This window comes from Ammodytes marinus (assembly GCF_949987685.1).
Source record: "Ammodytes marinus genome assembly, chromosome: 5".
Taxonomy (NCBI): domain Eukaryota; kingdom Metazoa; phylum Chordata; class Actinopteri; order Uranoscopiformes; family Ammodytidae; genus Ammodytes; species Ammodytes marinus.
The window spans coordinates 33,147,878-33,160,063 of NC_137234.1; the positions used below are offsets into that span (position 1 = coordinate 33,147,878).

At 42.8% G+C, this 12,186-nt stretch overlaps 2 protein-coding genes across 2 annotated transcripts in view; both read right to left on the reverse strand.

Moving 5' to 3' along the window:
* Positions 1-27: 27 nt before the first annotated feature.
* Positions 28-7,610, reverse strand: vps4a (vacuolar protein sorting 4 homolog A). The gene is made up of 11 exons (XM_080027217.1): positions 7,412-7,610; positions 6,660-6,771; positions 6,426-6,570; positions 6,056-6,117; positions 5,670-5,789; positions 5,250-5,406; positions 4,460-4,608; positions 3,666-3,747; positions 3,161-3,380; positions 2,924-3,064; positions 28-1,835 (listed from the first exon to the last, which is right to left on the reverse strand). The coding sequence occupies exons 1-11, from the start codon at positions 7,430-7,432 to the stop codon at positions 1,734-1,736; spliced, it is 1,311 nt and encodes a 436-aa protein (XP_079883343.1). The 5' UTR covers positions 7,433-7,610; the 3' UTR covers positions 28-1,733.
* Positions 7,611-8,683: 1,073 nt separating this feature from the next.
* Positions 8,684-12,186, reverse strand: part of sntb2 (syntrophin, beta 2) — a 39,636-nt gene continuing 36,133 nt past the window's right edge. The window contains exons 6-7 of the mRNA XM_080027104.1: positions 11,451-11,641; positions 8,684-11,216 (exon numbers count right to left, since the gene is read on the reverse strand). Coding sequence (XP_079883230.1) covers positions 11,124-11,216; positions 11,451-11,641 — 284 coding nt within the window. The 3' untranslated portion in view covers positions 8,684-11,123. The remainder of the gene's footprint in view (positions 11,217-11,450; positions 11,642-12,186) is intronic.

Genomic DNA, 12,186 nt, shown 5'->3' on the forward strand with positions numbered 1-12,186 from the left:
CACCAACCACAGTATGTCTTGCTTTATTTGAAATGTCAGTTTTTTATTAATGCAGGATAAATGAGTAGTAATGGTATGATGGCCAGTGGTAGGTTAATACCTGACCTCCCACTGAACCAGGAAGTAGCTTTACCACAGACGCACAGCACTGAGCCATGTTAGCACTGAGCTAGTTCGGAGTTAGCCGCACGAGCCTGTGGTCCTGATGCGACAGTGAAGAGGTCAGAGAGTTGGTACAGAGCAAACATCCAATAGGAGTTTGATTTCAAAGACTTGACTGTGTGATCCTGCATTCTTGATAGCCAGCAGGGCTAGCTTTCCTAATAGTGTCTGTTAGCTAACAACAGGACCCATACTATACAAGATGGAAAAGGAAAGCCAGCCCAACAGACATCAATCGAAAAATATGTCTTGGGATACACATGGTGTGTCTTGGGATACACATGGTGTGTGAACTGCCTCCCAAAAAATGAACAAAACTCAGGACCTTCTGAGCGCTGTCAGGGAACATCAACAGATGAAATACTTCAAGTGTAAACATACTGTATCTCTATAAGTCCGTCAAATGACATGTCAAGGTGCAGTCAAACATGTTGTATAAATAAAGTTTTAGAACACACTGTCTGTCGAACAATGTCTGCCAGGACAAAACAAATCAAAACATTCATTTGTGAGAAAACGAAAAGTATTTACGTTTAGAATTGACACAATCAATGCTGAACACACTGCTACAGAAACACACCAACTTGAACCAAAGCAACTCCAAGAATGGAAAAAGTCACAGGACAGCTCAGACAGGTGTCTTATGGGAAATGCAGTGCAGAAACTCCACTTGATTGCCCACAATTGTAGATGTTTAAATTCCATAAAGGGTCATTTCAACATTTACAACATCACAGCAAATTGACAAACACCATCCACCGAAGAAGAATGTGAAATCTCCAAAACTGCTACAGAATGATCCTTTACAATTAAATTGAGAAAATGTGTTTGGCTCTGTCGCGCACATGTCTTGTATTATTAGTCTTGACCATGAACGCCTCGCTCAGACAGCTGCTAGAAGAACTACAGGCCCCATGAAGACACAAAGAGCTGTAGAGTAACACTGAGGCAGCAAGTCATCAAATAACTAAATATCAGTGCTCTCAACACAGACATATACATTAAAAACATACACAAGTTTCATCAACACACACATTCACACACCTGGCAGGAGAACTATTCTTGTTCTTTTGTTTCTTCTTCAAACATCACTATCCGTCATTGCAATAATAAAAATAAAAAAGATAATAAAAAAAAGTGCACAATGGCCAACAGAATGTACAGTCCTTCAGTCAGATAGAATGGGGACAAACTTCACGCTTTCTTTCCTGGCGCTCATTGCAGGTTAAGATGAGAAGTTCTTGTAGTGAATACGCTGGAGCTTCTCTGTAACAGACCGTCTGAAATGGGGGGGGGGGGGGGGGAGGACATGGGGGCTCTATTGTCCAAACTACCCAATCACACTAAAGGTTTTTTTTCTACTGTAGCGTTTGGTCAACTTCCTCCAAAAGGGAATTCATAAAATACTGGAACCTCTTCGCTCCGACAGAACCAGTCATTTATTTCTTCAGACCCGTGAGGGGCAGTTGAACCAAGCGCTTAGCTGAGAGGAAGCAGACGGGATGGTACAGCAGGTAGAGTGGGAGGGGAGGGGAGAAAGAGGGGGGATGAGGGGGGAGTGAGCCTCTGGATCAGCCCTCCATCCCAAAGTCATCTGTGAACTTCTGCACCTTCAGCAGGTCTTCAGTGTTGACTGTGGGACGAGTGGTGGTCAGAGAGCGCAGCATGTCCGACTGAAACGGAAAGACAGAGAGAGAGAGGCCAGTTAGATGGACATCATTGTCTCCTTCTTACAGGGTCTGACTGCTAACTGCAGTCACTGTTAGGGTTAGTTAGCTAAACTGACCATTCCGCTTACTGAACCTTTAATCTCCCGCAAAAACACAATGTAAGGGATGATCATTGGAACTTAACCCTCCTAATGTACTCCCGACTGACTTACACCCATGGTCCTCTGGGGTCATTTTGACCCCAAACGGTTTGGTGTTTTTTTAAAGCCTAAAGTATAAATTGTCAATACATTTTGTGTTACACCTTTACTCTGACTTGAGTCCAACCCATTACCACAAATATTTCCCTTGGTTTTGGAATTTTAGGCCAACGGACCTTGTTTACATAAAAATATTAAAAAAAATCGATTTAAAAGAAAAATCAATAAAAAAAAAAAATCCTAAACATGATTTTGACTATATGACTCATTAGAGAGTGGCTTATGTCAAAGGTTAGTGAAAAAACTGTTTTTGAATCACTTAGATTTTTTTAAGCCTGAATTCCACCAAACGTGAGTCAGTCAGTCAGTCAGTCAGTTAGCCAGCCAGTCAGTCAGCCAGTCAGCCAGTCAGTCAGTCAGCCAGTCAGCCAGTCAGTCAGCCAGTCAGCCAGTCAGTCAGTCAGTCAGTCAGTCAGTCAGTCAGTCAGTCAGTTAGCCAGTCAGTCAGTCAGTCAGTCAGTCAGTCAGTCAGTCAGTGACTTGGCCGTAGGTCATTACATCATTACTCTCCTTATTGGTTATTGTGGAAATTAATCTGGGCCAGCGGATCGCAGATAACGAGGGTGAGATATATCATATGTCGAGCGAGCAATAAAACGTGTACGCCTACACAAGCAAATCATTTTCTTCACACGCGCTATTCTGTACTCCCACGCTAGCAATACGACTAACCCGCAGGGTAAATGCTTTATTAATACCGGTTATTAAAGAAAGACAGTGTATTAATGAGAGCTGTATTTATGAGTCACGTCGCTGTGTGACAGCTGGCAACTTATCTGTCTGCGGGTCTCTCTGACGTGTGGTTGTTCCTATAGAGGCAGAGTGTCTCACCATGCACACTATGGGCTCCAGGAGCTTATCACTAGCCACCTCCATCCAGGTCATCTCTATGGCAGCAGGGTCTCCAGGGGAACAGGGGGTCAACAGGTCGTTTACCATCAGCTGGCTGTTGCTTCTAGACGGACCGCTAACCTGAAGAAGACAGTCAACACGTCAGGGATTGGACTGACACTTTTATAGATTGAACATGCTTTTTGTTTTTCTTCTTGAGCTTTGTCATGGTGTCACCTTCTTGAAGTGCGTAGCAGACTGGACCTTTCTGACAGGCTGCATGAGTGCGTCCCGTACTATGACACTGATGTCTGCTCCAGAGTAGCCCTCTGTCTTGTGAGCCAGCTGCCTCAGGTCTGCATCACTCAGACTGTGTGGAGTGTTGCCCAGGTGCAGACGGAACATCTGGGAGCGGGCTGGCTCCTCTGGCAGGGGGATGTAGATCCTCTTCTCAAACCTGGAGCACCACAGAGGGACAGGTTCTCATTGATTGATTGATTGATTTCTTTATTTCGAACATGAAAGCAACAAAAACAATTAAAAAAGTTTAAATAGTAGTAGATGAATAAAAAACAAAAAACAAAAAAACAGACACACATTCTACATGCTGGAAAGGGGGTAGAAGACAGTAAAGGAACGTATCTAGTCCTAGCCCTTAACAGATCAATTTAGCCTGGATAGTCATTCAATGGCACATTCCAATCAGCAGCTCTTCATAACATCCATGAGCTTAATGACCGACCTTCTGCGGATGGCAGCGTCCAGCACCCAGGGGATGTTGGTGGCTCCCAGCACTAAGATTCCATCGTTGTTGTTTCCAACACCTTCAAAAGCAAAGAGCTTCAGTTAACTCTGTATGAGCATTAGCCTGTGTCCATACAGGGCTATGGAGCTTTCTATACTGTATACTGTAGAGCTGCAGTAGAGACTGCTTGAACTGCAATACTGTATATGGTAGCCTGTTTTACATGTGCCATGCATTCACACTCTGTATGTCAATATATAAATAAAAACATATGATCTTTGGGTGTGTATTCTTCACTGTGCAATGTGCATCAGTCTGATTTGTAGGACTGTTCCCGACACAGAACCTTCTCAAACCAATCAGATCTGCCTGTTCAATCCAGAGGTTTGACTATATTTGTGACACTATTTGCAAATCAGAAAAAGTTGCATTGGAATGAGATATTTGGCCTGCCGTCAACATGACAATGGTGAAAACATGAAAACAGAGCTTTTAGTAAACACCCTTCGCCAAAGGGAGTTTCATTTTCACAAGGTTCTTTTATTGTGTTTGACAATGGTGTTTAACTTGACACATTATTGCCACCTACTGGCCTGACAAGTTGTTGTCAGTGTTTTGCTTTTTTTTATTATCTTTTATTGTAATGCACACCGACAACAGCAAAACATTTTTTTTAAAAGGTAAGAATCTACGTGGACTGCGGAGGTTCCGACTGATGATTTGCTGGATGGCCTCCCAGAGGGGTGAGGGTGGGGGGGCAGCCCTTGCTGCTGTGTCGTGGTTCCACTCACCCTGCATCTGGACCAGGAACTCAGTCTTGATGCGGCGGGCGGCCTCGCTCTCGTTCTCGTTCCTGGAGCCACACAGTGAGTCCACCTCGTCTATGAAGATGATGGAGGGTTTGTGTGTGCGAGCCAGGTCAAAGAGGTTCTTCACCAGCCTGGGAGAGAGAGAGAGAGAGCATGGAGCAAGGCACAACCACATCATATTAGTAGGCACTGTTCTTTTTTAAGATTATTTTTTGTAATTTACGCTTTTAAAAAAAAATATTAGACAATTTGGGGAGGCAGAGATAAAATGAGACACAGAGGGGAATGACATGCAGAGAGCGAACCGGGCCGAATTCAAACCCAGGTCTGCCGTGACGAGAAGGAAGCCTCATGGGGGATCTTCCCTCACAGAGACGGTCAGTGCTGCCAGCTGGATTGGTAATGGCTTTACTGGGGAGTTGTGTGTGTGTAATAGTCCACCACTACACTGTGTTTGAGCAGCTCCACTACCCAAGAGCTTTACTATTGTTATTTTTGATTGAATTTTTGAAAGTCTGTTGAAAAAAGAGAACTCATTTCATGTAATGACAAAGCACTGCGAAAGGCCTTATTCCATGGCTCTCCGTGTCTGTAGAAACTAACATTTTCACTTGTTCATTCAAAGTGATGAAGGAACAGGTTTTATATTGTAGTTTTAGGCTGAATCAACCCCACATTAAAATAGCATCTCAAAGGAGTTATAGAACACTTTTTCTGCTATATTTTTGCACCACAAAAAAGCCTGTCTATTCCCCATGACAGAGACACGTACTTCTCACTCTCTCCCAGCCACTTGGACATGAGGTCGGAGGAGGACACAGAGAAGAAGGTGGAGTTGTTGGCCTCGGTGGCCACAGCTTTAGCCAGGTAGGACTTCCCTGTCCCCGGAGGGCCAAAGAGCAGGATGCCTCTCCACGGGGTCCGCTTGCCTGACAACACACAGTAATACAAATGATGTTATAGTACAATACATAGCTACCAATGACTCAGGTACTGTCACACAGTCTGTTCTAGCAGTCCAGCCTGGACAGTGGACAGTTCACAGGCATGGATGTTAGCATGAAGACATTTACTGCTGCAAGCCAACAGATGGAAAGCTGTAGTCCATTAAAGGGGTAATGCCATGATTATAATGCTAAATAACCATCTTTAACGAACATCATCTCAACACACGTTTTTTTTTTGGCCCTACCTGTAAAGAGGTGAGGGAACTTGATGGGCAGGATAACAGCTTCCTTCAGAGCCTCCTTAGCTCCCTCCAGTCCAGCCACATCGTTCCACCTGACATTGGGCTTCTCCATCACAATAGCACCTGGACACACAGAGCACAAGCTGATTAACACTGACCACAACCAAGAAACTCTTTTAAAAGCTGCTTGTTAACTTAATAAGACCTCAATAACTCCACTGAGCCTCAGTGCTAATGTTATTGTTTCATAGAGACAGTGCATGAAATAGGCCACGCCCATTGTGGGGGAAAACATTGAACTGTGAATTGTTTTCCCCCACGATGGGCGTGGCCTCCGATTATGACGCGTTCCGCACTGTCTCTATACAAAATGTTGCAGCCTTACTCACCCATAAGTTGCTCCTGCAGTTTCTTCTTCTCTGGATTTTCCCCCTCACTGTCACTGTCACTCCTAGACCGGACACACAGACACAAGTACAGCCAAGCCCACGACATTAGCAAGTTCACTGATAATAGAGTGTACCTTATTTATAGATGTTCAGTGTATGTAACACAACTGAAAAAAGGACAACAGAGGTAAGCAAGAGAAATAAAAAAAGATTAAAAAAATAAAAAAATAAAAAAAGACAGGGCATAGACATAGGAAACCTACTCATACAGTACATATGGTAATGACGTAGTAGAAGGGCATCACATAAACCAGACATATACATTTCTATACAGATACAACACATTCAGGTGGTCATACAGACAGCGTACTTGTCATTGCTCTGGGCCTCCTTGACTGGCTTCTTGCCCTGTTTGTCTTTATTCTTCAGGTAGTCCTTAAGCTTCTCAGCTCGGTCCAGGTACTGCATGCATTTGGCTCGTATGCTCTCCTTGGCCTTGTCGCTGTGGGCCTCATCTGGGGAGAAGAGATGACAGCGCTGTTAATGGACCCAGACAAATGTTTTGGACCAACAGAAGGCTGCAAACAGACAGTGTCTCAGTCACATTTAATGGCGTGTAGGAAATATTCCACAGCATGCTGGTACAGGCGCAGGGCCTCTTCATAGTTCTTTGCTTTGTCCTCCTCTGTGGCTTTGGTCACGAGATCTATGGCTTTCTGCAGGGGAACAGGGCCACAAGGGTTAGGGTGGGAGGGAGAGAGAAATGAAGAGCCATGTATGTACACACGTTAGTTAAGTCACCTTTACTCAGTAAAGTCTGCACATGTCAACACAGGAGTTTGAACCAAAACAAAGTTACACAGCTAACATGGTAGGTATACAACATGATCCTATATTCTGTAACAATATCTAGCCTACTCTACTGTGCTGTTCCTCAAGCCATTTCCCATTGTTCAATGTTCCATTCTGTACGTCTTTAGTTATGATGACTGTGTGGGAGCCAAGATAACGGTAAAAGAGAGCGGCTGCTACCGTTATAAACGTTCTCCAGAATAGGTTTAACGTTTTTTTTAATGACGACCACCATAATAATTTTAAATTATTGTTTTCGTATTGTGTAGTTAGCTAGCCCAGTATCGCTACATGTATAACCTAACGCTGTTATCTTCTAGGCAATATAATAGGAGCACTGTTCGTAGTGTCAGAGAGGCTACTGTAACTCAACTGTCTCGCTAGCGACGGTAGCGTCAGCTGTTCTGGCTGGCACCTTAGCTTACATTCAAGCTCCAATGGTCCAGCGCGAGCTAAACCATGTCATGTCCAGTTGTAGCGAGCTAACGTTAACCAGTAGCCTACCTGTAATGTTGACGTTGTCATTTCATCTCACTCTGCCGCTCTCCGCCCAAAATGTTTATCCCGTTCCCCTCCCCGAAGGTGGCTGTGTTGGAGAAGAGTAACTCGTTAACGGCCCTGCGTGGTGAGGGGACAGGCTGCTCTTGACATGACAAAACAGTGGCTGTTACGTTAGCTAGCAAAGATGACAGCTCAGCCTCGACCCAACACAACACCACAGCAACGACACTGCGTCTACCGACAAGCTAGGTGAGGTGACACAATGACAACTTCCGGTTCACACTTTCACAATACAGCAGCTAATGACAAGCCCTAAAAAAAAGCTGAATACAAATATTCTCTAACCTAATAAAAACTATCTTATGGAAAGGTCATCGCCAAATAAAATGAGCATATCCAATGTAATTTTTTTCCGGTCATTTGTCTAAAACTAGCAACTTGACTTGAATGGTAACAACAGTGATGCTTCGAGGGAGTGCTGCGGTCGCCACCTAGCGGTCAAATGTTGACATTGCAGTAACAGAACAATAACAGAAAAAGACACGATACCAATAACAAGACTATCAAAATACACTGAAACACGTGCGCCCCCCAAAGCTAAGAAATACAGTTATTACGTCAAATGTAATGACATCAATATGATCCATATTGCAAAATTAAATAATTTCAGGACAAACCACGCATCAACGTATGTCAATTGTAACAGTTTTATTGGTATGTATTTACATCCGAGATTATTACATTGCTATCATACATTGTATACTGTATCTTGGAAGGAATTTGTCTAAAATACTTTGCATATGTGACAGGTTGTTGTTGCAGCAGTACTATGTGACATTTCAGTTCAATGATTGTGTTGGACGCAAGCTGCCACAGATAGTAATATACCTTTGGTTCAAAAACCTTTTGAAGCATTGCGCTTTGCATAGACAGGATAGGAACAACTTCAGACCATTACAATAAGAGTAGACAAGAAAAATAAACAGCTGGAAAAGGGGACTCACGTACATTCACAGATTTAAAAAAATGGGTTTTGACAGGTGAGTGCATGGAGCTCAATGAGGGGATGGCCATAGCTTGTTGAAGGTTGGCCAACATCAGACAATCACACGTGTGCAGTGGGTTAAAGGAACATGGTTAACATTAGAGAAAAAGGATGGAGGATGTGGTGAAGAATTAGGATGATGGAGTGATATGCTTCACTGTTGCAGAAGCCAGCCTTTATATCAGGCCAAATATTAAGATCCCACATACACATGGTGTTTGCAGTGGAAGCAAAGTTTTACTTTAAGGCGAGACACATGCAGGCAAAACATTTTTTTTTTCAAGCACTGGTCAATTATGGGATTTTTTGTTTTTCATACTTGTATAATTAAAAGGTCTAAAATGGACATTTAGGTAAACAAAACTTGGTCTGTTTGCGTCGGTATATTTCTCCTATACAACCACCTTTTTTTAAGGTATTTTAACCTTTTATTGATAGTTGAGACTAGAGAGTGCAGAGTCGAATTGGGGAGATGACATACAGTTAGGGTCAACGGGTCGGATTTGAACCCCCAACTACTGCGACAAGGGCTGCCTCACTATGTCAAGCCAAAATCTCTTCTGTAAAAACTTTGGGCAGTAATATGTTCAAATAAAGATTTTCACTCTGGCTTCATCCAACATCAACATTTTGGGTTTTCAAAGACATGTAAATGTGTGCATAGTAAGATGTTGCCAAATTTGCATATTTCTTTTCAAACATTTCTGAAAAAATTGTAATACAAAAAATAATGGTTTTAATGCAAGTAATCAACTGGCAAAGTTGTGCTGATATCTATCAGTTAAAAATTCTAACCTATTCGTGTCTCGCCTTAACATAGCCACTCATTAGCTGTAGCCTGAAAAAAGAGCCACAGAGCCATAGAAAATATATGGTTAGACATTTTCGATTCCATAAAATAGCCACACAAAAAAAAAGATCAACAAGGGCATGAGAGTCCAAAATAGAATAGAGGTCGTTCAGACGATTGTTGGTTCCTTATCCGAGAACAGAAGGGTTAGCTTGTTTTCCTATGTTGCACAGTCACTGGACACAATGCTACATTGTTTGACGCACAAAGAACACTATGACCTCTTACTGGAAGGCTCACTTTAGCTTCATATACCAAGAAAGCCCTGAAGATTATGAACATGTCTTGAACTCATTAACTACTGCCAGTCATGTTCTCAGCAGGCCCTTGATTGAACTGAAGGGCACATCGTAATTAATCCAGTTCACTTCAACTCACCTTTATTACAGTGACAAATGAATGCATGTCCCTGTACTACTCCAAGCCAAATGGGCTGTGGGCATGCTATTTGTTACAGACAGAAAGCAGAAGATCTGAATTTATATCCAACAAGGTTTCTTAGGAGTAAAATAAATCATTGAGGATTGAGCAAAGAAAAAAATGGATGAGGCTAGAGACATAAAGTGTGCAGTAGCATCTCTACTGCAAGACTTCTTAATGGCAAGGTGCAAGGAATTATTACTACATTACAAGCCTGTTTAAACAGTCCGTAGTCAGAGAAATGCTGCTGCAAAGTTGGGAATGCAACCATAGCCACGTTGAGACGGATGGGGACGCGGTAGTGTAGGTAATGCATGCTCATCATCTGATAGTGGAGCTCAATGTCCTTAGGTCATGCTTTCACCACATATACTGTACAACTTTTAAAAAAAACTAAGTAACACGGTCTACACGGTAAGTGTGTAATACTATTGCTCGTGCATGTCCAAAGCTTACAATTCTCTTATTGTGTGTGAAAAATAAACCATAATACAAAGAGTGTCCTTGACTACATGGAAAATAGGCACAGTTGGCAATCCTGATTATAACAGTAGTTTGGGATGATGTGAAAAAAAAGAAAAAAGTTGAGTCCGTCAGACAAGCAGGCACTCTGTCCAAGCCAACAGAAGTGTGTAGCAGAGACACACACGCACTAACACGCATGCACGCATGCACGCACACGCACACACACACACACACACACACACACACACACACACACACACACACACACACACACACACACACACACACACACACACACACACACACACACCCCTCTCTTCTTCGAATAACTGCACTCTGAATCTAAAACAGCTTCTTTCACACACACACACATGACGACGAAAAGAGAAATACATTAAAAAAAGCCCAAAGTACATTGGAAGGCTGTCGTGGAATGATAGGCATAGAGTTAATACAGGGAACATGTTTCAGTAGCACTTTGCTTTGAAGTGCACTGCTAATGGAATCTCATGAGCACGTCATGGCGTCTTATTAGCTTCATTTATGTGATATGTTTTTTTATGTTTTTTTTTGTTTGTTTTTTTACATCATATCATGGTGATATTGACCATGTTATCACATGTACTTTTTTTTTTGTAACTTTGTCATGTCATGAAGCAAAGGGCCACTCCCTCTTAACCAGACCTTGCCGTGTACAAATGGAAGCAATAGGTCGAGGAGAAGGTTGGAAGTAAAAAGGCAAATTTTTGAGACAATCAACAATGCGGGTTTGTGGGTTAAAACATTTCCCTGCAGCGACAGACACTTTTCAGGGCCTAACTTTAAGATTGAATCAATAAATTGTAAAAAAAAAAAAAAGAAAATCACCCCCCCCAGCATGATCCTTTTCTGGGTGCATCTTTCCCCTTGCCTGGTCCCCTGTCCTCTGGTCCGTCTCACGTCAGCAGACCCATACGAGTGAGCTTGGCCGACAGGAAGGAGTGGAGCACAAACACCACAGGCTTGGGACCCGAGTGCAGGTCAAATACCTGGAGGAGAACAGAGGGATAAAAAGGGGTGAATTCTCCTTTTGTTCTGAATTCTACTTCATTGTCCTCTTGCTTGGGGAAACTTGTGTTGGACACCAGCCACTGAATAACTTAGCTGATAAGTTCCATAAACGAAAAACAATAAGTCGATAAATAGAGAATGAAAATAAAAATGAAAAAGTGAATAAAAAAAAACAGTCCACATCCGGTGTGTTGAAATATCAGGTCTCTTACCATCTCTCCCTCTGGACCTCCAAAGTCAAGGTAAAGGTTGCGTATGCCGTCGTCGGCGGACATTTTCAGCTTCTCGTAGGGGTATCTGAAGAGCACGGTGCCCCCGCCTGGCTCTGCCGGCTCCCTGCTCACTGTAAAGCCCTTCTCATAGTGCAGTGTGAGCCGCACATCCTCTCTGTTCAGACTGCAGCCTGGGGGGAGAGAGAGGGACAAGGGTTCAGGATGGCATGTGTTTGGCGGAGGTGAGAAATGTCCCTTTGGATGAGTAATAATACAGTCCTTTTTTACTATGTTAGAAAAAAGATTAAGGATGTCCGAATACATGTGGTCAGACTCAGATGAAGCATGCCTAAACATACCCGGATGCCTGCTACATCAGGTTGGGATTTTTAGTGTTGGAAACCAGCATGCTTTTTTTGGCAATTCCCTCACACACAATCCAGCGCACAGCGGAAGTTACGTCACATCTAACTGAGCCTCCGAGTGATAACAGCCAGTGATGCGATTAATATATAAGCAAGAGGCCAGTTCAAGGCGCCATGTTATGATGAAATAAAAAAACAGTTTGTCCCAATTGTAGCATACATAACCACGTACTCTTTAAGATTAGGGCATAGTAAAAAATAAAAAGAGTATGCGATTTGAAACAAAAGGTACACGTATACTACACATAAACACATCGGCAAAGGACAAACTTAAGTAGGCCTGATGTCACACCACAGCAGACTATATTTCT